The sequence below is a fragment of the Neopsephotus bourkii genome, unplaced genomic scaffold, assembly GCF_033783945.1.
Source record: "Neopsephotus bourkii isolate Nb327-2 ecotype Australia unplaced genomic scaffold, CSIRO-AGI_Nbou_v1 NB_1749, whole genome shotgun sequence".
Taxonomy (NCBI): Eukaryota; Metazoa; Chordata; class Aves; order Psittaciformes; family Psittacidae; genus Neopsephotus; species Neopsephotus bourkii.
The window spans coordinates 745103-772523 of NW_026902223.1; the positions used below are offsets into that span (position 1 = coordinate 745103).

The following is a 27421-nucleotide window of genomic DNA, read 5'->3' on the forward strand; positions in this document are numbered from 1 at the left end:
GCTAAAAGAGAGAACGACCTGGGCCACCAGGGCTGCGTTTGGGTTGTTGGTAGGAAGAGTTAGGGTCCTTAAAGGGTGCCCTAAAGCAGTTATCCTCCCGACAAGATCTGTTCTTAGCAAATCCCTCTGCTAATGCAGAATGGCAAAGAGCAAACCTGGGGCCTCCAGCTCTTAAACGCTATAGGAAAAACATCAGAACCTGTGGTGGGAGGCAGCACAGGAGCTGGAGGTAGCGTGAGGATGGGTCAGCACCTCAGCACGGTGGTTTCTTACCTTAGTTACTCTGCTGCTGACTGCAGGGGCCTTGAGAGGGAGGGAGGCTGTGCTGGGGAGGATGCTGGCGTTCCTAGCGGTAGCTGCTGAACTCCTGTGAATCTGGTTTTATCTGGGATGGAGTTAATTTCCTTCCCAGGGTTGTTTTGGATTCAGGATGAGAGCAGTGCAGATAACACGCGGGTATTTTAGCTGTTCGGAGCAGAGTTTACCCTAAGTTAAGGACGTTTCAGCTTCTCACTGCTCTGCAATGAAGCGACTGCTGGGGGGGCACAGGGAGCCGGGAGGGACAGGGCTGGGATAGCTGATCCCAGGGGCTTGGAGCAAGCTGCTCCAGTGGAAGGTGTCTGTCCCCGTGACAGGGGTTGGAGCTGGAGGAGCTTCAAGGTCCCTTCAAATCTAAACCATTCAAGGGTCCCACCGTGGGGTGTTTAGCTGCCTACCTGAGTAATCCACAGCAGTTTAGTACACGGGTCAGCAGCAGACCCTGCTTGCTCACCACCAGAGCTTTAACAATACACCTTGCCTCCACTGCAGAAAGAAGAGTGGTGAAGCTCGCTGAAGTCCCTGATACAGCAGTAGAGATGAAAGGAAAAGGTGCTGCTGGGCCTTCTGCTATGGAGCCAAGTGATGCTGAGGGAGGATTGTTGGTGGAGAACGCAAGAGCTCTCATCAATACCTCAATGACCACACCTGAATGTGCCGTGCATGAGCCTCCTTCCTCTGCTGAAACACAGGAGGAGGAAGAGGGAGCATCACTGCTGGAGGGTGCAACAGCTCCGAGTGATACCTCAGAGACTGCCCCTGAGGCCATGGCTGGTGATACTTTGGAGAAGTCACAGAGGAAGGTGAGGCTCTGTGGTGCTGAGGAGCAGGGGCTGCCGGTCACTTGCTGCTCTCTTTGGTCAATCAGTGAGGCTGGGCTGCACTGGCTGCTGCTGCCTGTGTTCCCAGGCAAGCTGGAGATGTCTGTGCTTGGTTCAGTGTGGAGGATGCAGGCGGTCGATGTGCAGAGCAGGGCCCCTGCACTGTGCTGGGGGAAGCAGGACACAGTGGGCTTGGTAACTGCTCTGGTTAGTGAGCATCCTGCTTGGTGCTGCTTTGTGTTGCTGCTGAGGAGGTCTTAGTAGTAGAAGTAGAGAATGCTCAAGAGTTACTTGCATTTCCAGCTGCTATAGAAGGCAGAGGCTGGTCTTGTCTGTTCTGTTCCTGGTTGTTCTTCATTATCCCAGTGTAGCAGGAAGGTGTCACTTCCTCTTCTCCAGCCAGCACCACCAAAGAGTTTCTCTTTGGCCATGAATAAACAGACATTGTGGTGTTCCTTCTTTTCTGTTTGCTGTAGAAAAAGAAGAGGAGTAAATCCAAGAAGGGCCCATCGAGCTCTGAGACGCAGGACTCTCTGCCTTCTCTAAGCCCAGCTCCAGCTGAAAGCCCAGAACTGCTGGATACCTGTGTGATTCCCCAAGAAATCCAAAGCACAAGCAGTGAAGTAGCCAAAGGGGGTGGTGCTGTTCTTGCTGGGGACAGTGGAGGCCCACGTGGAAGCGAGGGGGCCTCAAGTCACTTGGGAAGGGAAGCTGGAAGCGTGGAAGCAGTTGCAGAAGGCAGTCACCGGAGTGTGGATGTAATGACCCCAGTGAAGCAGAGCAGCACGGGCAATGCAGCTGCCCCATCTCCAAGTCCTGCGACCCCAGAGGAAAAGGTGGAGGGTGGAAGCACCACAGGGCGTGGAGAAGTAGTCAGGGGTGATGTGGGAGGGGGCAGTCGTGCCCCTGCTGCTGGTCAGCTTCCAGCCACAAGAGCGGATTCCCAGCCCTCAGGTAGCAGCAAGAACCTGACCTCAACAGGGGCGAGAGCGAGCGCTTCCTCTGGGCCATCTCCTGGAATGGGAGCTCCTAAAAGCAAGCCTGCAACTGCTTGTGCTGGACATCAGAGTCAAAACCCAAAGACTCCACCTCGCAGCTCACAGGCTGGGAAGGATAAAGCAGAGAGTGGGCAGAAAGCGAGCTCTCCTGCTCCCAGGGTAAGGGTGTGAGTGAATGCTCTGGGCAGTATTTGCTTGAGCTGGGCAAGGTTTCCTTTTTTAAATGTGTGCTGTTTGTCTTCCTGTCGCAGAATGAAGATGCAAAGGAGAAAAAGGCCACAAGTGAGAAAACACATGCAGTAAGCAAGGCAGCAAGTCAGGGCAAAGGACCTGAGGCTCCCAGAAAGGGCAATGCTTCGGCTGCAGCGGAGAGTCAGAAGGAGAAGCTGCGCCAAAGGCACCAGCAGCCAGCAGATAAGATTAAAGAAAGGTGAGAACAGCCCTGCTGCTCCCCAGTATTCTTCACTTGGAGGGTTTGGTGCGAGGAGGACCAGAGGACACAGGCTGAGGCAGGGGACTAAAGTACTAGGGTATGTAGAATTAGAATTGCCTTAAACCTGAGGTGAATTACTGCTCGTGCAAAAGGGACCTGATGTTTCATCAGGAGTTGTGGCGTAGGTCATGTCCTGGGACGTGTGATCCACTTGGTACTTGAAGCTTTTTGAGTATCTGATGGGTAAAACCAAGATTGCCCTCTGATTTCTTACTCACAAGCAGCATGTGCTTCACACCTGTAACTCTGTGGATTAATGGGGTGAGGACCTCTTTTCATTAGTATAACCTGTTTTGCTTAATGTGTATGAGCTGAAAGAGGGAATAAAGTGTAGTCATTGCAGGTCGTTCTGCTGGGTCAGGTATTTCTGTTGGCTTACCAATGCAGGGACCCAGATACACGTGGCCAGAGCATTTCATGGGACTCATTTCTTCCTTTTTGCACTAGGCTTTGTGCTAGGCCTGCCACATTGCATCAGTTGCAGTGGATTGCTGACATAGCTTCTGGGTCCTGCATCTGTTAAGCTGTGGCTCGAATCTTAACTGTTATAATGATTTGTGCAATTTAGAAGAAAAGTAAATGTTAAAACTTTCTATTTTCCTTCTAATCTGTTCTTTCAGTTCTGTGAGCAGAAGCGATGGTGTCACAGTGTATTTCCATGCAATATTATCCAAAGACTTCAAACTAGACCCTGACACCCATAAAGTATTCATCAGGGCTGAAGGCATTTCTCCTTATGCAGACTGGAGCGACAACATTTGTGAGCTGCACTGCACCAAGTGAGTACCCTCTTGAGTCACGCAGAGGCGCAGGAGAGTTTTGGCTCTGGAGAACAGGATGCAATGTGGTACCTCCTTTAATACAAAAGACAATAGCTGTATGTGCATAGGTGGGGTTTGCCACAAAGAGTTTTCATAGTGAACTATATTAAAGCTTGCATCATGAAAGAATAATCACTGTTCCTATGAGAAATGGAGAGAAGCATGGGAAAGGAAGTTACGTAGGACAGCTGCCATGTCCTTTGCTGTGTTTCGTGTTTCGCAGGCATCTCGGAGTGCATGGATACCTCATTGAAGGCACTGTAACCCTTGCAAAAGAAAATCTGAACAAATCAATTCCTTACAAGTACTGGGTTGGCTGTGGAGAAGGGGAGTACGAGTTTATTTACAAGCGCTCAGTAGGAAACCATCACGTGAATCGCCACTTGCTGATAAGAAGCGAGTTGCTCAGCGGTGGAGGTGAGCTGCCCTGCCTGCATCTGCAGCTCGGGGTGATCCATGGGGCCTTTTGTGGTGGGAAGAGCTCCAACTTATATGGGCTAGCATTATTATGAGAGCACTGGCTGGAGGTGGAGACTTAATGGGTCAGTGGGGGTATCTCTGTGGGCAGCTGAGAGTGAGGCATGCACAAATGTGTGCGTGCTCCTCAAATGATTGCTCCCCTGTGTTCTTTGTGTTGCTTATTCCAGAATGGCATCAGTATGATGATATTGTGTGTGCAAAGCCGTCTGTAATGAAAAACCTCTGGCTTATGCTTTCTCGCAATGGATACAAGGATGTGGTGGAAGGAAAGAAAATAGCTGCAAATATTATGTTAGAAAGTATCTTCAGCATTCTTGGAACCTGGAGTTCCAGCAACCTGAGCAGCTTTGTCTTTCAGCTGAGACAGTTTTATACTGTTACAAGTGAACCATGGGTATTTGATGGTGAGGAAATGCCATGGATGGAGTTAAACTTTGGTGAAGAGCAGGTAATCTTTTCTTTTAGCAGGTACCAGAAAACAGGCGGTTGGTTTCTAACCACAGGATTTCAGTTTTGCTGTTGACTTCGCTGGGTTAGTTTTGCTTTTCCTGTCAGAAGGTTCAGATGGGACAGAACGGGTGGGGATCCTTCTGGGTGACTGCTGTGAACTTCAGTCAGCGTGGGGTGTCCAAGTGCTCAGCTCACTGGTTCCCCTCCCAAGGTCTGCCCCAGTCCTTGATGCTCCCCGGGGGCATGGGAGGATGCAGCAGTAGCTGAGTGGTGGGAGCTGGTAGCACAGAGAAGGGCACCAAGCCCTCGCAGGTGCTGCAGTCCCATGCCTGATGCTCTGGTGGTGGTCAGTACTGTGTGTGCTTAGGTCCTGGTACCACCACGGTGCCAGAGGGAGTACAGGGCTAGAGTGTCCGCGCTGCAGCTGGCAGAAGAAAATGGCTTCAGGAAAAAAAAGACTTGTTGGGGATCTAATGCTGTGGTTGGTTTGTAACTTCCCTTCTTGTTTTATCCTAGGTGAATGAGCTGCTGCTAAAATATATGAGGAAAATTGCTCTTCCTTTCCTTGCACCTGAAGAAGATACAAAAGCATCGCAGGTGGATATAGTAATAAAAAGCAAAGTAGCTCTGGGGCTCACCATTCTCATAGTAGTCAAAATGTTTGGGCTTCCAGCATTTAAAAGCGATCTGGCTAACCTGTGTAGCCTCCTGTGCTTGGATAATGCACCACAACAAGCCATACAGGATGAGATTCACAGCATCGGGAAGGTTTTTCCAGGGACTGCTGGGTATGTATGTCACTGGAGCACTTACAAGGTAACCAGCTGGGCTGGTTTTGCTGCAGGTGGAGCACCCTGTGATAGAGCAATGAGAAATTCAGTTCTCCAGTGTCAGAGAATGAGAAAAACCCCACAGGTTTTTGAAGGTGTCTTTGGAGGTCTCTGTTCCAGCCTCTTGCTCGAAGCAGGGCTAGTGTGCAGGCAAGGTCCCAGGTGGGTTCTGAAGAGCTCCAGGGGTGAAGGTTGCACCCCCGCCTCTGGAGCCTTCTTACAGTCACAAACCTTTCCTGATGTGAAAACGTTTCCTTTTGCCCACATGGGATTTCCCTTATTTAACTTGTCACCCTTGTCAGAGTAGTACATTGGGTTACAAGTGTTGTCTTTTCTTATATATAAAAATCAAAGTAATCCTTTCCTATCAAGCCATTTCTAGCTCCTCACCTGTTTGCTATTCATACAAACTCCAGTGAGCAGGATCATCATGTATTTACTCCTTTAAATTTGAAGGCAGTGTTTGGGTGGTTCTTGTCTCCTCTGATGTGCACCATTACATGTGAACTTAGCTGACTTTTTTCCTCAATGCTGCTTATTAGCCTGTTATCCCACTGCTTATCTGGCACTCAGATGTGTAGTTCTTCACTTGCACTGCTGCAGGTATTACATTTCCTTTTGGAGGCTTTGTGGTGCTTCAGCCCAGCCAAGGAAGCTGAGAATTGTCCCTTGGATGCTGGGCTCTGCACATCAGTGTCACCCAGTCCCCAAGTGAGCTGGGGGTTCGTGTAGAAACTAGATGCAGTACTGGCACTTCTTAGTGCTGTGTTAGTGGAGTTTGTGCAAAGAGATTCAGGTAGGTTTACAGCTTTGAGCCTTACACTTTTACTGTGTGTACTCTTCAATGAAGAGAAGATTGAGCTAAAATAATTACTAGAAGTTACAGAAGGTACATAGCGAGACTGAGATGTGGCCTTCCCCTCCCACCCCGCAGCATCCCTGTGTGCTGTAAAAAGCTGTTCTTTCACTGCCTGTGTTTGCTTTGGTATTTCTCTTTTAGTTTGAAGTTACGGCTGACAGACTTGTGCCAGAGCTGCATCGAGGAGCAAGTGGACCACTGGGTGTGGATTCTTCCTCTTCTGCATTTCTTTGGTGCCCCTTTGCAGCGTGACCACTTGCAGATGGAAGAAGATGCCTGGGCAGGGCTGGAAGGGATTCCATTTGCTGAAACAAGGAAGAGGCAGGATCCGTGAGTCTTCAGGGATTATTACCTACATGCATTGTCCTGCCACTGCAGTTGGTGGTGATCATCTTAATCCCTCTTTTTTTCTTTCTTGCTTTTAAAAAATAAGAAACGTGGCATGGTGGTGGTGGCTATTTGGGGTACATGAACACAGGCATTGGTTGCTTAGAGGTTATGGTGTATAGCAAAGCTGTGCAGTATATAACCTTTCAAACACAAGGGCTTCTGCTTGCTGGTTTGGCATTGCTTCTGTGATCATGGGTCTTGGGGTCTTCTATTGATCTTCAGCTGTAAATTGGAAAAGCACAGGAGTGGGACTGAGTCCTCTGGGGCTGAATGAGCTCTTAGGCTTTTGCACCTTGAAAACCTGAAGATTTTGATTTGTCTTTCCCTAAGGACGACCCTCCTGCAGCTAATGAAAGCAAAGAGCTACTTGCTGAGATTAGATAAGACTCTGGTCAAATCCTGGATCTGTGTGCTGCCCCTGGAGAGCCTGGCTGAATTTATAGAAGACTTCTCCAGTGATTTGTTATTCATTCTTCAAGGTGTTTCTTACAGACTAGAGAACACTGACCATTGGTGGGCCACTTCTCAGGTTTGTCTTTCAGTAGCTTTCCCCAGCTAAGGGATAAAGGCTGAAACTGGGCTGTACCGTGCTTTTTAGTAGAACTGGCTGTCACTGAAGGGGATGTGCTTAGTAGCAGGTCAGAGCACAGAGAGCTTAAACGTGGCTGAAAGCAAAAATAGTTGCTCTGAATTATTATTAGGAGACTCCTAAGAGGCGATGGGAGGTTGTCTCGGTAGCAGAGAGTGTTGGCGTTGGTGAGAGAAGGATCTGCTTCTCTGGGTTTGCTCTTAGTCACTGATGGCAAATGTCTTAATCCTGAGCTCCTCCAATGGCTGCTTGAAACTGCCTTTGCACAACCTCTGGGGTTGGTCACGGTCCTGCTGGTTTGAGAGACTTCCCTGCCTGTGGCAAAACCGCTTGTGTCTGTGTGAGGACAGAACTCTCCGCTGTGCGTAATGATCAGTTTAAACCCCTAGACTGGAAGAAGTGCAGGTGTTGTTAGTACAAATAATAACACCTCTGTATTGACCCTGGCAGCCAGCAGGTAATTTCAGCAATTTCATAGTGTACTTCTAAAAGCATTGGAGAAGGCACAGGAAAATAGGAAATTCCCTCTTTCACAGCATCCCCATAACTAATGAGAAACTGCTCTCTAAAATTCCTTCCACAGCTGAGCGTTCCTATCTTTCTATTCTTAGGTTTTAGAGAACCTTCTGAAGACAGTGCTGCATATGTTGGATGAGAAACAGGCCAGGTAACTGAAGGGCACGCCTGTGAGAGCGGTGTTCTTTTCACTTACACCCTGCCTGCGGGGTGGTGGTACGCTTGTAGTGTGAACATGTGCATTGAGTTCTTGTAGTGTGAACATGTGCATTGAGTTCTTGTAGTGTGAACATGTGCATTGAGTTCTTGTAGTGTGAACATGTGCATTGAGTTCTGTGTGAGTAGAAGATTCCCGAGTTTCCAGCTCTGTCATAGAGCAGCATGTTTTAAATCCACCTGAGGAGGGGGTTACTTGTCCCACTGCATTGAACTTGGAGGTGGCTTTTACTTTTCCTTTGAGCAGAGAAGAAATTGTCCCTCTTCATTCCTGTGCTGCAGGGCTCTGGAAGCTCACTCCTGGCAGTCCTGCCTGACCTGTTGCCTCAAGCTGCACAAGAAGATCTGCATGTGCATGAAGTGGGGGCAGTTGTTCACCCTTCCTGTCACTTCTGCTATGGTGCTTTCAAAGGTTGCTGGACTTCAACCCACAGCAGTGAGTACCAAGGAACCATTCAGGGCTTGATAGGAGCAAGATAGGTTGAAGTATTACAGCAGTGGTACAAGAGACTGGGTTTAGATCACAGCCATTTTCAGTTTGGAAACCTTGGTACTCTAAAGGAACCAAGATTGTGGTACTTTCAAGTAGATGTGAAATCACTTCAGGATTTTGATTCTTGCTGAAATCAGGTCCCATGCCTCAGCTGCCTGTCAGGGGTTTTATTTTATCTGGGCTTTTTTACCCTTAAACACATGTTGGTTTTACTCCCTGGAATAAGTGATCTTAAGCACAAGCTATTTGTAAGCACTGTGTTTTTCCAGCCTCCCTCTATCTTTTACTCAAATAGAGGTGGGTCTCTGCTGGCCGTCTTTGTGCTTTGGGTGCAGTTAGGCCTTCTCTTTTAGAAATACTTAAATCACTTGTATGTTCCTTCCCTGCTTGAACTGTTCTTATAGTAATTTATTTATTTACTTGCCCCTTCCTTTGTATATGTGTCAGGTTCCAGGAGGTGCTGTGCAGGAAGCTCCAATGGTGAAAACATTCACTGAAGCTCTGAAAGAGACTCGAACCTGGTTCAGAAATGTTTTAAAAGAGAAGTTAGTGAAAGAACAGTTGGAGTATATGATGTTCTCTTTTTATTGGGAACTTCAGGTTTGTCATCTTATTATAGTATGGTGTTTTACTATAGCTTAACCATATAGTCTAGAGTCTAATGGCTCTGGTGGGAACTGTGGCTGCTGTGGCTGGGTAAGGAATGAGATGGGGACAAGCAGTAAGGACTACAAGCTGTGAGGCTGCGTTGTTTTAAACACTCTTGGGTTGAAAAGCAAAGGGCTTTACTGGTGCTGCTGAGCTCACTTGATTTCTCCTTTGAATCTGTTGTTCCAAGAGGCATTCTGGGATGAGGAGCTGCCCCTTATGGATGTTTAGCTGGAGTTGTTGTCCTGCTCATGCTGTACGTCCTACCGGCTTCCAGCAGGCAAAGTACAGAGCCGATCCTTATGGCCTGGCTTGCTCTGTTCCCAGCCCTTCCTGGGACAGTTTCCAGCATCAAGGTGGAAATGGTTCACCCAAGTGCCTCCTTTAGCAGCTGGGCATTATGACCCTGGGCTTCAAAGATGCCTCTTGCAGCTTTGGGATTGCTCCTTCTGGATAGAAACATCTGAAAGGACGGCAGGCTGAGGAGCATGGGGCCTCTCCTCAGCACAGTTCTTCTCATTTCCTTATTTGAATGCTAAATCTAAGCACTCAGTAGTTTGGGTTTGTCTGCTTCTCACCTGCAGGCCTGGGATGCATTTGTGAAGATCAGCTTTCCAGATGAGCAGTTCACTGGGAAGTGGAAGACAACTTTACTTGAGGATCTGAAGAGAAGAATTCAGGAGGTAGGGGGGGACTTCAGCCAGGCAGTGCATGCTGGTGGGCCACATCCAGAGCAGATAGACAGTCTTCTGCTGTGCACAGAGAATAGCTTCTAGAGCCTGAATGGGCACGTGAAAACACTGTAGCTTTGGTCATAAAAGTGCCATTGCTGTGTTCTGGAGGCTTAAAAATTGGATGTGAAAATGTCCAGCTACCACCTGTACAGTTTTAAGAAACAGTGAGTGTAAAATAAGTACCTGAGGACTTACAGAGCAGAGTTGGTGCCTGTTTCTCTTCAGTCATTCTACAGAAATGACAGTTCCTGTCCAGGCTCCCAAATGCACACCCACATGTGTAGGCCATTTCTAAACTGAGCTTCTGTATCTCCTCATCTCCTTTCTATATCAGTTGCAAAATGCTTGAAGCCATTGATTTTCATGGTATAATCAGGAAACAAGTATTTCCTGGTGGAAGCTTGGCTTAGAGAGGTGCATATTAGTTCTTTTTATTGTCTTTATAGCAGCACTCCTTTGTGCTTTCAGAAGAAATGTTTTGGAAGCTTTAAGCTGAAATCTCCCTTTTGCCCTGTAGGAGCCTCCAGTTAACCAAATCCTGGTCTACTGCTGTCAGTACTACCGATTTTCACAGCTTGACTCTTCTATTGACCAGTGCTTCTGTGACTGTGCCACAGAGGCTGTAACTGCAGCTTGCCAGGTAGTGTATTTTCGCTCACGGTAGGAAAAGTGAGATTTCCTGTTGCACAGTATAGTGACATATGTTGGGGTGGAAGGAGAGGTGTACGCTGCTGTCGTGGCTTGAGGTGCTGTGGATTGTTTGAATTTGTTAGACCAACAAAAAAAGGATTGATAGGAAAACAGGAAGTAAGGGTCCACTTACAAAGGGTCCATGAAAAGTACTTGTAATGCTCTCACCATCCTGGCTTCTGGTGTCAGTCATGAGCTGAGGCTTTTCTGCAATGCCTCAGCACTGGGGTGGGACTTCTTGGCATCAGTGTCTGACCTTGAGACAGATGGACCCAGTGTAAGCCAGGCCGCTGGTGCATTCCCCCCCTGCCTTTTATTCCTTGTGCAGACTCAGAGCAATCTCCTTGAGAAGATCTCGTCCTACAACTTGGACAGATTCAGCCAGCTTGTATCAGCGATCATTGTAAAATCGTGGCCAGTGAGGCCTGGACAGTCTAAGGATGATGGTGATGAGATTTTGCACCATGTGCTGGTGTGGCCTGACATCAAACGTGTCTTCAGCTTTAGTGGTATGTGTTAGTTACATTTTGGGAGCCTTAGGAAAAGCTGTTCTCGGCCTCACCGCTCGCACTTCACAGAGCAGCAGATATGTAAAGATTATCCTGTTCTTGTTTTATTCCTCTTCTCAAAGCTCAAGGAATTCAGCCTGGTTTTGGAGAGGAAAGGCTAAGAGGAAGCTGGTATTCCTCTGGTGCTAATCCGCTGCATCACTTCAGGATTTGTACTGGACCACTGAGCCCGTAGCTCAGGTGGATTTGTAGAACATAACTTCCTCCTCTGAGGTTCTAATACGTTATTGCTACACAAAAATGCTGAAGTGTTGGTTGTTTACTGGATCAAAATGGCTCGTACTTCCTTCATGGGTTTTGGGTATGGGCTGTGCACGGGAAGGTTCCTGAATTGCTCTCCTGAGGTCCTGGTTGTTTCTGCTCAGGAAGCCATGAGGGGCTGGTGGGTGGTGTCATGAGTTGATGGGCTTTGGGGTAGGGATTTGAATGGGAAGTGGAAGAACTCTAGGATTCTATGACTCTGTATCATGGCCCTGGGTAGTTGTTGGTTCTGCCTGGTGTTTGTGGAGCAGGGCTGATCTGGGTTCTGCATGCTTTGTTTCTGGAACAGGAACAAACACAAAGGTGCTAGAAAAGCTTACAGATGAGGCAAAGAATGTGATGGTCACTGCAGACTCTGTGTTTGTGAATGTCACCAATGACCTTCAGAGTGGGAGGATCCTTGTGAAACATCTGGAAGAAATTTTGCAGCATGAGCAACAGTTCATCTCCATCTATGAGATAAGTAAGAGCACCATTCATAGTGGCATCTTGGCTTAGGGCATCATTGTAGTGATCGATGGCCTACTTGGTGAGCAGTAATCCTAACTAGGAGCTTCAGCAGTTGGAAATGCTGCCCTTTGTACGGAGCTCCCAGCTCCAGTTGTGGCTGTTTGCGTTTCACTGTGTGTGACTCTGCAAATCCAAACCTGAATGCTGGGTGCAGGGGGGTGGGAAGCCTCTGCCTTGTGACTACAGATGAGTGTTTTTCTTTCAGAGAACCAGCAGCCGTTACCTGAAGGCAAAGAACTCCTTCGGAGAGGGCTGAAAGAGCTCCTGCAGAGGAGGCAAGAAGAAGTTGCACTTGTCAGAAGAGAGAAAAAAGCACTAGGAACCTTTCTGAGCATGTGTAGGAAGGTGCAGGCATCTGTGAAAGGTAGTGTTTGAGGAGCAATTTGGAAGCGGCAACTTGGGAAAACATGGTTTTCTTTGACAATGACTGGGCTGTGTAAGCAGGTTTTATTCTAAAGCACAGCAGGGATGAGGAGGGGTGGGGGAAGTGTAAGCCTGGAGTGTTTGAGGGATTGAGCAAGTGCTTGTGCATCAGAGGATATTTGTAGGGTCCACAGGCCCAATAGCATCTCAGCAGATTAGATGGAGTAAGCTGGATGCAGGCTGGACACCTGATGCATCTCTGACCTCTCTCTCTTTTAAAGTGAATGTAGGTGAAGTGGAATTTCAATATTTGGAAGATCTTCGCTTAAAAAGACTCAATGCAGTTGTGAACGTGGGAGAGTCACCCCTCCAGACCTACTACAGCTTGAGCCCAGAGCTGAAAGAATTTGCCCAGAAGATGCACACTTTTAGGGGCAGCCTCATCTTCCAGCAGCTCTGGGAGGAAGCAGCCGAGGAGGCAAGAAGGGAGAGTGAAAGTTTGGAAGAGGAGGAGCATGTATTGGACCTTGATGATGTTTTCAGTGCCCTCATCAGCCCTTGTTTTGAGAGGTATCAAAGGCTGTGTGATGATCTCAGAGCTGGAAGTCTCACGCTTTCTGCAGTTGATAAAATCTTTCAGAAATTCAGGAATGATCCTGAAGGTACCGAAAGCGAGCTGAACATCATGTGTGAGCTTAGCCCTGGAGAAGACAGAGGCTGGGTCAGTCGGCGGTTTGAGCAGATCCAGCAATACTTTGAAATGCATTTAGCTTTTGATGCTGCAAAGGTCATTGCCAGTGTCAAGGAGAGTTTAAACCTTTCTGGTGACTTCAGTGTCCTGGAGAACTTGCTGCACATAGTGAGTATCCACTTCGGCTCTGTTCTGTCAGGCTGTTGGCTGAAAGCCTGGGTGAATCTGATTGTTCCCACAAGTCTGTCCCAGTCTGTCAACAGCCATTCCCTGTCACAAAGTGCTTATTTGAGATAAAAATGAAGTATTCAAACAAAATACTTTTGTGTATGCCTTAGTTCGGGGCATGGCTTTCCTTTCCTGGCTGGAGAGCACACTGTGTTCCCTGTATCTAGAGTGAAGGTTTGTTTTTACTGCTTGCTTTCTAGACAGAAGAGCTTGAATCGTGCAAGACACAAAAGCTGGATTCCATCAGCCCTGAGCTTATGCGTGCCAAGGAACTGCTGCAGGGGATCACTGTGAACCGTCGTGGGTGTCTGGGGGAACTGGCCCAGCAAAAGGAGTTTGTCTGCTGGGTCAGAGAAGCACTGAAAGGTGTGTGCTGCTCACCAAGGAATTGGGCAGATAGTACTAGCAAGGATGCCAGTTTGTGTGCAGGCAGAAGGAATGCCATATCCCTGACCCATCTGCTTTATGCCTTCACAGCTTCTGGAATTGATAGTTATAAGCATCCCTTACAGGCTTTGGTGTGGAATGTGCTATGAAGCAGTCCCTTTAAACATGCCCATGCCACTGGAGTCTCATGCAGCACTCAGTAGCTACCCTGGCCTATAGCTGGCTTGCTCTGAAGGGTTGTAATAGCTGTAATAGTTCACATGAGTTATTTGAGAGGACAGAGGCCACCCATTTAACAAGATGACAGGGTTCTGGTTAGTTGGGTGTCACCAGCTCAGTTGTCTTAATTGCAGAGGCACCTTTGGCACTGCTTCCATCCTGGTTGTGAACCTGTGGCTTGTGGCAATGCAGAGAGAAGCCAGGGCCAAGGGTATCACTAATGCAGACGAATCACCTTGTGAAGCTGCTGGCAGGATGGGCAGGGGGAGGCTGCACAGGAGATGCTGGTCAAAGGCATTCTTCCTGCATGTTCTGTAGAAGGTGGTGATGTGGAATTGCATTGAAGCTGCCTCATTTGTTGTTCATCCATGTGTTTTTCTCACTTAAGGTATAAACGAGCTGAAGGTATTTGTGGACTTGGCATCCATCTCTGCTGGGGAGAATGACATGGATGTGGACCGTGTGGCATGCTTCCATGACACTGTGCATGGCTACTCTTCACTGCTCTATGAGCTTAGGCAAGAGTCAGGGTTTGATGACTTCATGCAGTGCTTGAAGAAGCTGTGGCGAGCCCTGGACAGTGATAAGAACCTTCCCCAGAAACTGGTGAGTTCTGCTGGAGCAGGTCCTCTCTGCATCCTCTTCTGTTTCTGCCTGCCAAGAATGGCTGGAGGATTGACTGCACAGGGCAGATGGCACTCATGTGGGGGATCACAGCAGCTCTTGGTATTGGAAGAAAGATATCTTTGTTTCTGTGGCACAGAAACTCCCTGCAGTGACTGTAGCTGGTATAGCATGGATCGCTGCAGAGCACTGCTGAGGCTCCCATGCGTGACATGGTGTAGCTTTGCTCTTTCCAGAGTTTGAGTGATGGTGCAGAACTGTGTCCCGCTCTTTGCAGCAGGGTGTGTTCTGTAGCTAGAGGCATTGAAGCACTGTGGGCTTGGTTTCATTCAGTCTCCCATGGTGTTGGTGAAGAGCAGCCATGCAGAAAGCTGAGCTGTAGCCTGTAGTCATTCATTTTTTCCTTCCCCATCCTGTAACTCTTATGCCAGCCCAAGCTGTTTATCCTGAACACAGATATAATCCTGGAAAGAACTGTCAAGACAGCAATTAGAGCAGTGCCATGTCTTCTCTTCCCACAGCGTGCATCAGCTCAATACTTGGAGTGGTTGAAAACAGTGAAAGAGAGCCATGGGTCTGTGGAGCTGTCGTCACTGTCACTGGCAGCTGCCATCAACAGCAGAGGAATATATGTTCTCAGAGCACCAGCTGATGGGGAAAAGGTGAGGCCTGCCCCTCCTGCAGGCAGTGATGCTGGCATGGTGGGAGATGGGCTGGAGCTGTTCTTCCATTCCGCACAGCCCTTCTTGGGAGCTGCTGCCTCAGAAGCACTCCCCTTGCTGGGCACAGCACAGCCTCAGTGCACAGCAGCACTAACGGCTTGTTCTCTGCAGGTCTCTTTGGACAGCGTCCTGCACTTCACCCTCCCGGGGAGCTCTGGGGATAATGAGGCATCATGGAAATACTCCCTGGCAGAACTTCGTGAGCTGCAGAACAAACTGATGCTCATGTCAGCAAAGGGAGAGCAAGGCTTGGAGGTGGAGAAGTTCTCTGAGGTCAGATTTCAAACCCAGTGGGTTGCTGATGTTAAGGCTGGGGTTGGATTTTGCCATAAATGTCAGCTTTTAGGACTTCCGTTTAGAGCCGAGTTGCTGGGGATGCGTGGGAGCAGGCAGAGATGTTCCTGCTTCTCTGGTTCCATGTGAAGGTGAAACTGAGCTGGAGACGGGACAATGGACTGGTACCCTCATCCTCTGGGAAGTCTCCTGGCTGGGAGGGTTGCTGTGCTTTTGTAGCAAGCAGGGGGTTCCTTACTGGCTTTTAGAGTCTTGTTACTGTACAAGCCTGACATACCTGGCTTGGGACAAAGCCTTTAGTTTCATGAGACTTTCTGTGGTGTCATGACTGGGCGTTGTGTTGGTAAATCAGCTTAGTGTGTTTTTAATCTCTCCTCACACAGATCTTTTTCAATGTCCAAAGACTTGCACAGGCCTTTATAGACCTTTACTCAGCTGGGAACATGCTCTTCCGTTCCTGGCTTGCCCATGTGTATTGCTCACCCCAAAGAGAATCCTGTGTTCTCATGGACTTCTCTTTGGGACCAGTCCCAGTGCTAGAAGCACAAGGAAATGTGGCAGCTGTTCTCCCAAGCCTCTGCAAGACAATGGAGAGCTTCCTGGAGAGTTGGAAGAGCTTCATGTATGAGAAACGATTGCAGCATTTCTACCTGAACTACTACACCGCAGAGCAGCTGGTGTATTTGTGCACGGAGCTGGGGCAGGGGAAGCTCAGCCACAATGCCCTCATGATGCTTTCGTTCCTGAAACATGACTGCACTGAGGTGGATGTCCTTAGAGCCTCCATGAATGAGGTGCCTCCCAGCTCAAGGAAGGCTATTTCTGACTTCCGAGTGATGCAGGATGGGGGGAAGGGTCTGACTGCACAGCTGGAGCACCTCTGGGAGTGCTACATGAGCAACATGGGCTCCTTCCTTCCCAACTGCCTGGACATCGACACGCTGGGTGAGTGGCTCAAGAACCTGGCCAGCTGGGAGAGGAAGCAGGTCACACGAGACTTCCCCCAGGATCTCCTGCGTCTTGGTCAGCCCAACCTCATCACGTGCCCTCGCTCTGAGGTGCTCACCTCTGCTCTGGCTGTTTACATGAACAGCCCCTGCCAGCCCCTTCCCACCTTCGACGAGGTTCTCCTGTGCACTCCTCAGACCACTGCTGAGCAAGTGGGGCTCTTCCTCAGGAGGTGCCTCATTCCCTGCCGCGGAGGAGAGAAGATCTACACCATGCTGTACGCAGATGAGCTGAGCTATGACGTGAGCTGCAGAGCAGAGGAGCTGTTCCAGCGCCTGCAGCACTACAACAGTACCTATCGCCTCATCATTCTGTGCAACTGCGAGAGGGAGCACAGCTACATCCCTTCTGTCTTCAGCCAGTACAAAGTGCCCTTGATACCCCAGAGGCAACTGCCTGAAATCCAGCAGTACCTTCAGCACCACTACAGAGTCACTCAGCCCTCGGTCTCAGCTGCTTCTGTGTTCAAGGACAACATGTGTGTTGGGATTGTGTCCTCCAAAAGAGCTGGTGTGGGTAAGGTGTCACCTGTGAAGTGGGGTCTGCTGAGTGCTGAAAACCAGAGTAGTGTTCACCTTGCCAGGTTTTGTGTCCAAGTCATAAGCACCTAGTGAAGAAGAGTGATTCAGACCATAGTCAGTGGAGTGAGGTGAAAGCTGTAAGGACAGCTCATCTTGTCCTGAGATAAGCATCTCTAGAGATGGTTCATCTTGTTAATCTGACCTCCATCTCCTACTACTGACTTACATAATTAACACAAACTAGAGAGCTAATGCTGGGGAAGATTAATCTGACCTCCTGAGGTTAAAAATAAGCCTGTGGGAAAATGTATGTGAGATGGGACAAGGACTGAAAAAACCTGCCTGCTTTTGCATGGGAACGGATCTTTGGCTGTCTCTTACTGCAGAAACTAGAGGGCATTAAGTAGAACTACTCAGTAGGATGAAAAGCAAACAGGAGAATGTGGTTCTTCAAACAGTGCTTAGCTAAATTGTGGAACCCAAAGCTTTACATAGGCTTAAAAAGTGATTAGGTATAGTCACTAGAGATATGTCCATCGGGGTGATTAAACACAAAGTGCATCTCTGACATTGGAGCTCCTGAGCTGCAAATCACTGAGGAAACACTGGGAAAGAGCTGCTGTCAGCTGTGCTCTTGCCCTGTTCCTTTGCTGCTGTTGCTGTGGGTGGTAGGCAGCCTAGGCACTGAGTTGCTGTCCAATGTTTTGACTTTAATAGGATGGGTTCAATCCAAATCAAGAGGGAAGCCTTTCTCAGGTAGCCTGAGCAAAACCAAGCTGTGTGGGTAATGAGAGCCTTCAGTAGCCAAAAGCAGGAGCGGCTTTGATTCCAGGCTGTAGCTGCTGTAACTGGATTTAGGCTTTCTGCAGTGTCTTTCTTGAAGGTTAGGAGGTTTCAAGGGTAGGGTACTTAAACATTTGACTTTTTTCTGTTATGACCTTAGTATGATGTAGTCAATGTTGAGGGCTGTAATTGTGGTGGTTTTGATAACAGGGAAGTCTCTGTATGTGAAGAGGCTACATGAGAGACTGCAAGAAGAGCAGCCTGACTGTACGGAACTTCTGAAAACCATCAGACTCATTGAGCCAGAAGTGGATGAAGACAAAGTGCTAAAATCTCTTCTGCCTTTTCTGAAGAGAAAACATCAGACAAAGCCCATGATATTCCACTTCGATATCACCTCTTCAGTAAGTACATCCCTCCCACACTGACTTACCCTACAAATTCTGGATGAATCCTTGCAGAATTTGTTTCTTTAAAGCTTTCATTTCAGTAAGCCATTTCACTAGGATCTGTTTTGTAATTCTTGTGTAAGTAACATAAAGAACCCTTTACCATCAGCGTGGTTCGACTCTGGAACAGGTTGCCCAGAGAAGCTGTAGAGTCTTCAACCTTGGCAGTGTTAAAAACCTGACTGGGCAAGGGCTTGGGCACCCTGCTCTGGCTGAGCCTGTCCTTGGGGTTGAACAAGATGATCTCCAGAGCTCCTTTCCACCCTCAACTGCCCTATGATTCTGTGAACTTTTGACTAAATACAAAGGGAATGAATGCCTTTGTGTTGTCTTTTTGTGATAGGTGCGAAGTGGAATTCCGGAGTTTCTCTTCAAGCTGTTGGTTTTGCAGTACCTGACAGATAATAATGGAAACATGTGGCTACGACAGAAGTGCCATTTGTATATCATTGAAATCCTCGAGGTATCACCAGTGCCAGCGAAAGCAGCAAGACACGTATGTATACAGCAGTAGCTGATTTCTTTGATTTTCTCAGTCACTTTGCACATATTTGTACACAGCTACATGTGAGTTATAGAGATAACTGTAAATGCAGCACAGGAATCCCCTGTTTGTACTGGGGGTACTGTGCATCTGCACTACCAAGTTGTGTCCCCAGTGTCGTACAAAGTGATGTTAAAACCAGCCAGTAAATTCCAGCTGTAAGAACGGAGTATAGAAGTGTCAGGATAAAAGAACAGTTCCTGGAGTTAAGTTTTCTTTTCCTTTGAGGTAGCACTGAGAAGGGGTGGGAGGTAACAAAGGACTGATGTTACAGGAGGGAGCCTGTAGGACGGAATAGGGTGAATTATTGTGATGAAGCAGAAGTGATGTACAGGGGAAAAAGTGTTCCAGTTGCATAGGCTACCTACTGTTACTCAGATAGGCCTGTGATTTTAAGTAAGAATACTGATAGGAACAGAATGAAGATGCTTTGGGCTGCACCTTTCTGATGATGGATTTTGTTTTCCTTTTTCTGAGAAGTCAGCAAGCCAGAATTATAATTTCTTGGATGTGTTCCCTAAAGTAACATGCAAGTCCCCCAAGGAAGTACTGGAAATGGAGACACTTGGGAACCAGTCTGGGGATGTTTCAGACCCAGGAATGGATGAGGAGGAGTTTTGCAGTGAGGCTTTCCAGAGACCTTTCCAGTATCTGAGAAGATTTGACCAGGGGTGCAACCTGGACACATTCTGTTACACAGCAAACTCTGTGGAAGGGAGCCCAGCAGAATGCCTACAGCATTTCCTCCTGCACTGTGGGATCATAGATCCCTCCTGGTCAGAACTGCGAAACTTCACCTGGTTTCTCAACACCCAGTTGAGAGATTGTGAAGCTTCTGACTTTTGCAACCCTGAGTTTGTCCAGGACATTTTGCAAGGCTTCAAAAACTTTGTTGTCAGCTTCATGATTTTAATGGCAAGGGATTTTGCAACCCCCTCCCTGAACATTTCTGATCAGACCCCAGGAAGGCAGTCCTCCAACCCGGAGAACGTTGCAGAAGAAGATCTTCTTCCTTTCCACATTCGGAAAAAGTGGGAGTCTGAGCCTCATCCGTACTTGTTTTTCAATGCAGATCGTGTGTCAATGACATTCATTGGTTTCCACTTTCAGCCTCGTAGCAGTCAGGGTGTTGATGCCATTAATCCTTTGAATGGCAACATTATCAAGAGAAATGTCATGACTTCACAGCTCTACAATGGCTTGTTACTCCAGAGAGTTCCCTTCAATGTCCCGTTTGATCAGTTGCCCCGTCATGAGAAGCTAGAGAGGCTTTGCATGGTTTTGGGAATCCCTTGGGTAATAGACCCTGATAACACGTACGAACTCACAACAGACAACGTGCTGAAGATCTTGGCTATTGAGATGCGATTCAGATGCAACATCCCGGTGGTGATCATGGGAGAAACGGGCTGCGGGAAAACCAGACTCATCAAGTTCCTGTGCCAGTTACGCAGGAGCTGCACGAAGGTGGAGAACATGAAGCTTGTAAAGGTTCACGGGGGTACTACTGCAGAGATGATTTATGCCAGGATCAGAGAAGCAGAAGCCCTTGCTAAAACCAACAAGGAGCAGCATGGGTTGGACACAGTCCTCTTTTTTGATGAAGCCAACACAACAGAGGCTATAAGCAGCATCAAGGAAGTCCTGTGTGACCGCACAGTGCAGGGGAAGCCTTTGAGCTCTGGCTCTGGCCTGCAGATCATAGCAGCCTGCAACCCTTATCGGAAGCACACACCAGAGATGATTCAGCGCCTGGAATTAGCTGGATTGGGTTACCGTGTCAAAGCAGAAGAGACCAAGGACAAGCTGGGCTCTATTCCGCTGAGACAGCTCGTGTACCGGGTCCATGCACTCCCCCCCAGCATGATCCCATTGGTGTGGGATTTTGGGCAGCTGAACAACCTAACTGAAAAGATGTATATACAGCAGATTGTCCAGAAAGTAACTGAGCACGTCCCCATGGAGCAGAGTGAGGCAGAGCTCATTACAGAGGTGCTCTTTACTTCCCAGCAGTACATGAGGCAGAGGGATGACGAGTGCAGCTTCGTCAGCCTGCGGGATGTGGAACGCTGCATGGAAGTGTTCCGGTGGTTTTACAAGCGCAGTAATGTCCTGCTGGGGGAGCTGGAGAAGTACCTTGCTGAGAAGAGGTCCTCAAAGAGCACTGTTGAGAGAAACAACATTGTCTGGTCCTTGGTGCTGGCAGTTGGGGTCTGCTACCATGCATCCTTGGAGAAGAAGGAGGCGTATAGGAGTGCTATCAGCCAGGTCCTTCCAAAGCCTTATGATACCCAGAAGAAGATTTTGGAAGAAATCTCTCTGATGCAGGACTTATTCCTGAGTGGTGTGCACCTCCAAGATACCATAGCAAGAAACCTGGCCTTGAAGGAAAATGTCTTCATGATGGTCATCTGCATTGAGCTGAAAATCCCTCTTTTTCTTGTTGGGAAGCCTGGGAGCTCCAAATCCCTTGCGAAAACCATTGTGGCCGATGCTATGCAGGGCCAGGCAGCCTATTCAGATTTGTTCAAGGACCTGAAGCAGATCCATCTAGTGTCGTTCCAGTGCAGCCCTCTCTCTACCCCAGAGGGAATCATAGGCACTTTCAAGCACTGTGCTCGATTCCAAGAAGGGAAGAACTTGGAGGAGTATGTCTCAGTGGTGGTTTTGGATGAGATTGGGCTGGCCGAAGACTCTCCCAAAATGCCCCTGAAGACTTTGCATCCACTTTTGGAAGATGGCTGCATAGATGATGTCCCTCTTCCCCACAAAAAGGTTGGTTTCATTGGGATTTCCAACTGGGCTTTGGACCCTGCTAAAATGAATCGAGGCATCTTTGTCTCACGTGGTGACCCCAGCAGAGAAGAGCTCATAGAGAGCGCCAAGGGGATTTGCTGCTCAGCACGAGGGGCTCTGCAGAAGGTCGAACAGTACTTCTGCCACTTTGCAGATGCATATGAAAATATTTGCAAGGCCCAGGACAGGGAGTTCTTTGGTCTGCGTGACTACTACAGCCTCATAAAGATGTTCTTTGCCTTAGCTAAGAGCTCCAGAAGGGAGCCGACACTTCAGGACATAGCCACAGTTGTTCTTCGGAACTTTGGTGGCAAAGATGATGTCAATGCCTTGGAAATATTCACTTCACAGTTACCAGAAAAAGGGGCAATACATGCTCATGATATCAGCAGAATTGAGCTGATACGGCAGAACATTTACAGCAGTGGTGAGGATGGGGACTGCAGGTACCTGCTTATTTTGACTGAGAACTACGCAGCGCTGCAGATCCTCCAGCAAGCTTTCTTTACTGCCCGACAACAGCCAGAAATCATCTTTGGCTCCAGTTTCCCCAAGGACCAGGAGTACACCCAGATATGCAGGAACATCAACCGGGTGAAGGTCTGCATGGAAACTGGCCAAATGGTTGTGCTCCTCAACTTGCAAAACCTCTATGAAAGCCTCTACGATGCCCTCAATCAGTACTACGTGTACCTGGCTGGCCAGAAGTACGTTGATCTGGGGCTGGGCACCCACCGGGTGAAGTGCCGAGTGCACCCCAAGTTCCGGCTCATAGTCATTGAGGAGAAGGATGTGGTCTATGAGCACTTTCCCATCCCACTGATCAACAGGCTGGAAAAGCACTACCTGGATCTCAGTACTGTCCTGGACAAGGGACAAAGGGAAACTGTAAAAGAGCTGAAGAAGTGGGTGCATGAGTTCACTGCAGCCAATACAGAAGAGCACTTCATAAGCAACCAGAAATACAGCCCTTCTGATGTGTTTGTGGGCTACCACTCCAATACCTGTGCCTCAGTGGTGCTGCAGATGATGGAGAGGCTGAAACCAGTGTGTCCTCCTGGTGAGCTCATGTCCTGTGTGAAGAGAGAAGCCCAGCTGGCGCTGCTCAACTGTGCCACCCCGGACTCCGTCATCCGCCTCTGCAGCTCGGTGCTCTTCTTTGTGGCAGAGTCTCTGGCCAACACCTACTTCAAGCAGCAGCAACACACATCCTTTGCAGACTTCCTCCGAGCTCATGTCCACGCTGGTGCTGGGAACCAGATGGTCTTCACAGAGGTGAGCATCCTGCAGAGACCTCTCAAAACCCTCCTCTCAGGAGCCTGGGTTGCTGTAACAGGCAGTGTTGACCCTTTGCCTACTGGCAGGGCAAATAAGTGGGGTTTTTTGGGTGCAGTCCAGCTCTTCAGCATCTTGGAGCATGGGTGAATCAGTCTCTACTGCCTTCCTGCTGCGTTCAGAGCAGAGAACAAACCTGCATCTTGCACTCCCAGGTCACCACCTTCTCAAGGCTTCTCACCAGTGCTGATGCTGCTTGTCTGGAGAGAGAAGTGCAGGGGAAAGCACAAAGGCCCCAAATCCTGTTCCTGCAGCAGTTTGACACAGAGTACTCCTTCCGGAAGGGCATCCGGTGAGTCTGGTTTTGCATTATCCTGCTCTAACTAGGCTGTCAACTGGGTGCAGGATGGGTAGAACGTCTGGAGTAACACATATGGCAGAGGGGGGCAAGAGGCTGTGCTGGGATGAATAGAGTGGCTGAGGCAAACTGGGTGTTAGCTCTGTCATTTTGAAGTTACACCATCCCCATAGAATGCCTTCAGCAGCCACATCTAACGTGGAGTGACTTCTACAGGAATGGTTTGGGTTTATGCTCAGTTACTTCTAAATCCCCTTTCACTCTTCAGAGATTTCCTTGAAGCTGCACCAGGAAATAAAGTCCTTATTATTCAGACAGACTTTGAAGATGGCTCTCAAAATGCCCAGCTCATTGCTTCAGCCAGGTAAGTCAAGTGTGAGGTGGTTCCCAGGCAGCTCCTGTGCTTGGTGGCTCCTCAGCACCATTCCATTTTTAGTGCTGTTTGGCAATTGCAGGATCAGACATGTGTAATCCTTCTGTGTGTTCTGTAGTGGGATGGATCTAGAAGCACGAGTTGTGTTTCAAAGAGTAACTTGTAACCCAAGTCAAAGTAATCTAAACTGGGTCCAGTTACCAGATTAATCTCCTCTGCAGCAGCCCTGTGGCTCTGAACTTCTCTGCTTTGACCTGTCAACAGCATTTCCTCTTTGTTGTAGATACACTGTTGTTAATGAAATCAACAAGGTGGAGCTGGGAGAAGTCTCTGTCTTTGTCTACTTTATTGTGAAGCTTTCCCGAGTGGAAGGGGGAACGTCCTACGTGGGATTCCATGGAGGTGGGTCTGCTCATCCGTCACTCCTCACTCTTCAGCTGGCTTCAGGCTAGGACAGCACAGCAACATCTCTTGCTTACCTTCCTTTTTAATGCTTAACATCAGGAATCAGTGTGTCCTGTGGGTTCTCAGAGCTGCTTCCCTTACCCTCTGCCCTGGGGGGATGAGTACCTTGGAGTCCTGGTCACCTTGCCTTGCCCACTGCTGGATGAATCTTCTTCCCACTCAGCTGGAGAGCAGCAAGTGAACATGATGCAAACTGCATTGGCATTTTGTCCCCCAGGAGGCTTCTGAGTGTGTGCTTACGTGTCCTGCTTGCAGCAGCAAGGTTCCTGCTGTGTGCAGTGGGTTCTAAGCCTCAAAGCCCCAGCAGCATGCATGCTCTGTCAGTCAGGGCAGCACACATTAGCATGTTCAAAGTGAATTGCTGCTTTCCCTTTCTGCATCAAGAACTGAGAGTAAATAACCTCTTATTGTGAACTGCTAGCCTACAGGTACTGGGAGGTAGTTCTTGGGAAGCTCTTCTACGAGAGCATGCTGCAGGTATGAAATGATTCTTTTCTTCCCTGTCTTTAGGACTGTGGCAGTCGGTGCATATTGACGATCTCCGCAGATCCAAGGACATGATCTCTGATATGAGAGCCCTGCAGAACCTCACCATCAGCCAGATGTTCTGTGAGGATTCAAGTAAAACCAGAGGTGAGCTGCAGGCTGGCTGTACCAGCCATGGTGGCCATGTGCCAGGGGGGAGAGGGGGAGATATGGTCCCAGACTCAGTGCTGGTGGAACTTAGGCTTGGAACAAGGCACCCAACTGCCCCACAGGATCCTAGTGGAGCTCAGAGCATTAGCTCAGTGTCACATTGCCTCCAGCTCTTGGTGCGTGAGGCTTGGCAGCCCAGCAGCTGCAGCTGTGCTTGGAGGGGGGATCTCAGCTGCTCCTGTGGCTGATAATGGATCTCTGCAGATGTTCTGCTGCTCTGTGCTGCTAAATAAACCCTTACCTGGCTGATGCAGGAGTGTGCTGCTGCTTTCTAACCAGACCTCTACATCTTAATTGCAGCTGTGTATGCGAATGGAGAACAGGAGGAAAAAGAGGAGGAGGTTGAAACACCAGTGCCAGAAGCAGAGCACTATGAGGTCAGTTCAGAATACATTTGTTTGCTTCTCAACTTTCAACACAGCTCTCTGCTCTTTGTCATCCATAGGTGCAACGCACCTTTTGCATCCCCATTCACTTGAATTCCATCAGGAATACTATTTGTATCGTGAATGTTAATGGTCAGCCACAAATTCCTCCCCTCACTTCCCAGTGAGCATCGCTGCCACAATGAACCATTGCAAGGACCCTCATATTCCTCAGTCATTTCACACTTCTCATTTTCAAACATCAGTTTTAAAAGCTTCTGTTGTCCTTGTACAGCCTGAAGCTGAGAACTGTGGTTCTGAGCTGCCACTCCAGCTGTGGGTGCTTTGAGTGTCATTTGGAGCTGTCCTGGGGGATGCCCAGTACGAGTGGGGCTTTTGCCCTTCTACTGCCTGAGCATCTCCCAGGGAGCAAACATCTTCCCATATCACATCATTTCCACTTTTTTCCCTAAACTGCTGTATTTTTTCCCATAGCAGTCTTAATACAAGTGCTGTGTTGTGTTGGCCAGTTTGGAAAGCCATGGGAGTTTCTTCATGTACTTGATAGCAAAAGAAGAACTAAAATTTGCAGCCTGAGATGAGAGGAAAACTGGGAGAAGGGATGCCAGGGGCACAGGCCCTTTCTATAGGAGCACTGTGATCATTTTAAGAGGGCTGGGTGTAAACCTGGAGTAATGAACTTAATTTCACACTGTTCCTGGGAAGGGGAAAATCCTGGACACCACTGTACTCCTGAGGACCTGTGTACAAAGTGCTGTGGGGATGCTACGGGACCAAAATGAAGATCTTAGTCGAAGCAGAAAGCGAATTGAGATCCTCCTTGGCCTTCTGTCCAAAGAGGATCACTTGAAAGGTATGTGCTCCCTGGCTGCTGCAGGTAGTGTCCTATCCAGGGACCACCAACACATGCCAGTTAATTCTCTGGGGACCCAGAGGCTGATGGTCCTTGCTGTAGTGTAGGCAAGGTGGATCTCCCAGGCAATCTCCCAAGCGGGTGTGTGTCTGCTCCAGTCTATCCCTCCTTTGGCTGTATGGCTTCTGGAGCTCTACTTCACTACAGGTTGTGGTGTTTTCTCTGGCTGTGCTAGCTCTGGTGACTGGTTTCTTTTCCTGGTTGGCTAATTGTTGAACCGAGTGTAAAATGCTGTGCTTGGTGTGGTCCTTGGGTTTGGGAGGACCCCGTAGCAGAGAAAAATGCAAGTTCCCTGTTGTTTTCCAGCCTCTTTCCTGAAGATAACCAAGGCTCGTGTCGCCAGCCTTTTGAAGAAGCAAGAAGAAAATTCCCTTTACCCCAAAAACTGGGTGCTTCGGGAGGCCTCCAACCTCAGTGCTCTCCAGGAGGCAGGCACCTTCAGGTGAGGACAGCAGCAACATCTTGTAACCTGCAGGCTTCCAAGAGCAATCTGCAAATGGCAACTCTGCAGCAGAGACAGCACTTTTGAGTAACCTGAATACGTGCAGTGTCAGGCTCCAGTTTGTGCTGGCAACTCCCTGAAGGCAGTTCTGTCCCCTCCTGGCTCTTGAGGGGAAGGTGACTTGCATCTGACTTGGCTGTGCTGGGACAGGAATGCACAAGTGCTTTGAGTGGAACAGTGGGATTAGGGGCAGCCACCAGTGGGAGAAGCTCAGGGTACTTTGGTGGTGGTATTTTTATCCCTTCAAGGCAGGATTAGGACTTCCTCACATGGGAACACCAGCAGGTTTTCAGAACAACCACCTCCTGATTTGCTGATATCGTTGCTCACCTTCCCTCTGGGTTTCTTGGTCTCTTTCTGCTCCCAAAGGCACACCTTGTGGAAGCGAGTCCAGAACGTGATCACTCCCATCCTGGCTCTCCTGATTGCTGTCATAGACAGGAATGGCAACCTGGAGCTGCTGGTCAGGCCGGCTGCTGAGTGGGTGGCAAAGCTGTGGATGTTCATCTTCAGTGATACCAAACTCTTGACCGTCCCTTTCCGGGTGGGCAAGAACAGGTGAGCCCCTGGAGAGAGCAGCAGGAGGCCTGGGTGGCAGCACCGACACCAACACTGGTGTTAAATCCAGTGCTGGTGCTCCCCTGTGCTGTGCTGAAGGGCAGTTCTTGGTGCCTTCAGAAGTCTCTTTCTGCCTTGTCCCCAGTACTGGACTTTGCTCTCTGGCTTGTGGCATGCTCATGCTTCTTACCCAGCCCCTGTAGTGCCCATGTCCTGCCACTACAGCCCTTTGGCCAGGGAAAGCCTACTAAGTCCTAATGCTACAAAGTTGGCAGGATGAGCTGTATTAATGAGTCCTTCGGTTCTTTCCCCTTCCTTTGTCCCCTTTCAGGGCTAATTTCTTGCTTTCTGCAGCTTCCTGCCTCTGCTGTCTGAATGTGTTTGCCAGGCAAAAGCCCAGAGCATTAATGACCTTTTAATTTCCTAGCTCTCAGCCAGAGATAATTCTGGTGCAGAACAACATGGTGGTGTCTGCTGCTGCTGGGAATAAGATGCCCTTCAGCTGGAGGATAAAGGAGTACTTGGATGAGATGTGGTTGGAAGCTCAGTACATCCAAAACACTGAAGGTGAGACCCTGGC

At 48.7% G+C, this 27421-nt stretch overlaps 1 protein-coding gene across 4 annotated transcripts in view; it reads left to right on the top strand.

Annotated features, from left to right (window-relative positions):
- RNF213 (ring finger protein 213) overlaps window positions 1-27421 on the top strand; it is a 47073-nt gene that overhangs the window by 1854 nt on the left and 17798 nt on the right. For all 4 annotated transcript variants that reach the window (XR_009728994.1, XM_061376990.1, XM_061376992.1 and 1 more), the window contains exons 2-36: window positions 811-1121; window positions 1616-2296; window positions 2389-2567; window positions 3251-3409; window positions 3675-3868; window positions 4099-4379; window positions 4898-5169; window positions 6212-6400; window positions 6791-6989; window positions 7661-7716; window positions 8064-8217; window positions 8722-8874; window positions 9507-9605; window positions 10174-10296; window positions 10675-10855; window positions 11466-11639; window positions 11892-12050; window positions 12331-12908; window positions 13169-13334; window positions 13963-14180; window positions 14720-14860; window positions 15032-15193; window positions 15598-16738; window positions 17737-17930; window positions 18319-18471; window positions 18997-22590; window positions 22806-22942; window positions 23217-23312; window positions 23605-23723; window positions 24297-24419; window positions 24783-24859; window positions 25574-25721; window positions 26088-26223; window positions 26653-26841; window positions 27269-27408. Coding sequence is in view for 3 of the 4 variants with exons in the window: in XM_061376992.1 (XP_061232976.1) it covers window positions 811-1121; window positions 1616-2296; window positions 2389-2567; window positions 3251-3409; window positions 3675-3868; window positions 4099-4379; window positions 4898-5169; window positions 6212-6400; window positions 6791-6989; window positions 7661-7716; window positions 8064-8217; window positions 8722-8874; window positions 9507-9605; window positions 10174-10296; window positions 10675-10855; window positions 11466-11639; window positions 11892-12050; window positions 12331-12908; window positions 13169-13334; window positions 13963-14180; window positions 14720-14860; window positions 15032-15193; window positions 15598-16738; window positions 17737-17930; window positions 18319-18471; window positions 18997-22590; window positions 22806-22942; window positions 23217-23312; window positions 23605-23723; window positions 24297-24419; window positions 24783-24859; window positions 25574-25721; window positions 26088-26223; window positions 26653-26841; window positions 27269-27408 (11076 nt within the window). In the remaining variant the exon portion in view is untranslated. The remainder of the gene's footprint in view (window positions 1-810; window positions 1122-1615; window positions 2297-2388; window positions 2568-3250; window positions 3410-3674; window positions 3869-4098; window positions 4380-4897; window positions 5170-6211; window positions 6401-6790; window positions 6990-7660; window positions 7717-8063; window positions 8218-8721; window positions 8875-9506; window positions 9606-10173; window positions 10297-10674; window positions 10856-11465; window positions 11640-11891; window positions 12051-12330; window positions 12909-13168; window positions 13335-13962; window positions 14181-14719; window positions 14861-15031; window positions 15194-15597; window positions 16739-17736; window positions 17931-18318; window positions 18472-18996; window positions 22591-22805; window positions 22943-23216; window positions 23313-23604; window positions 23724-24296; window positions 24420-24782; window positions 24860-25573; window positions 25722-26087; window positions 26224-26652; window positions 26842-27268; window positions 27409-27421) is intronic.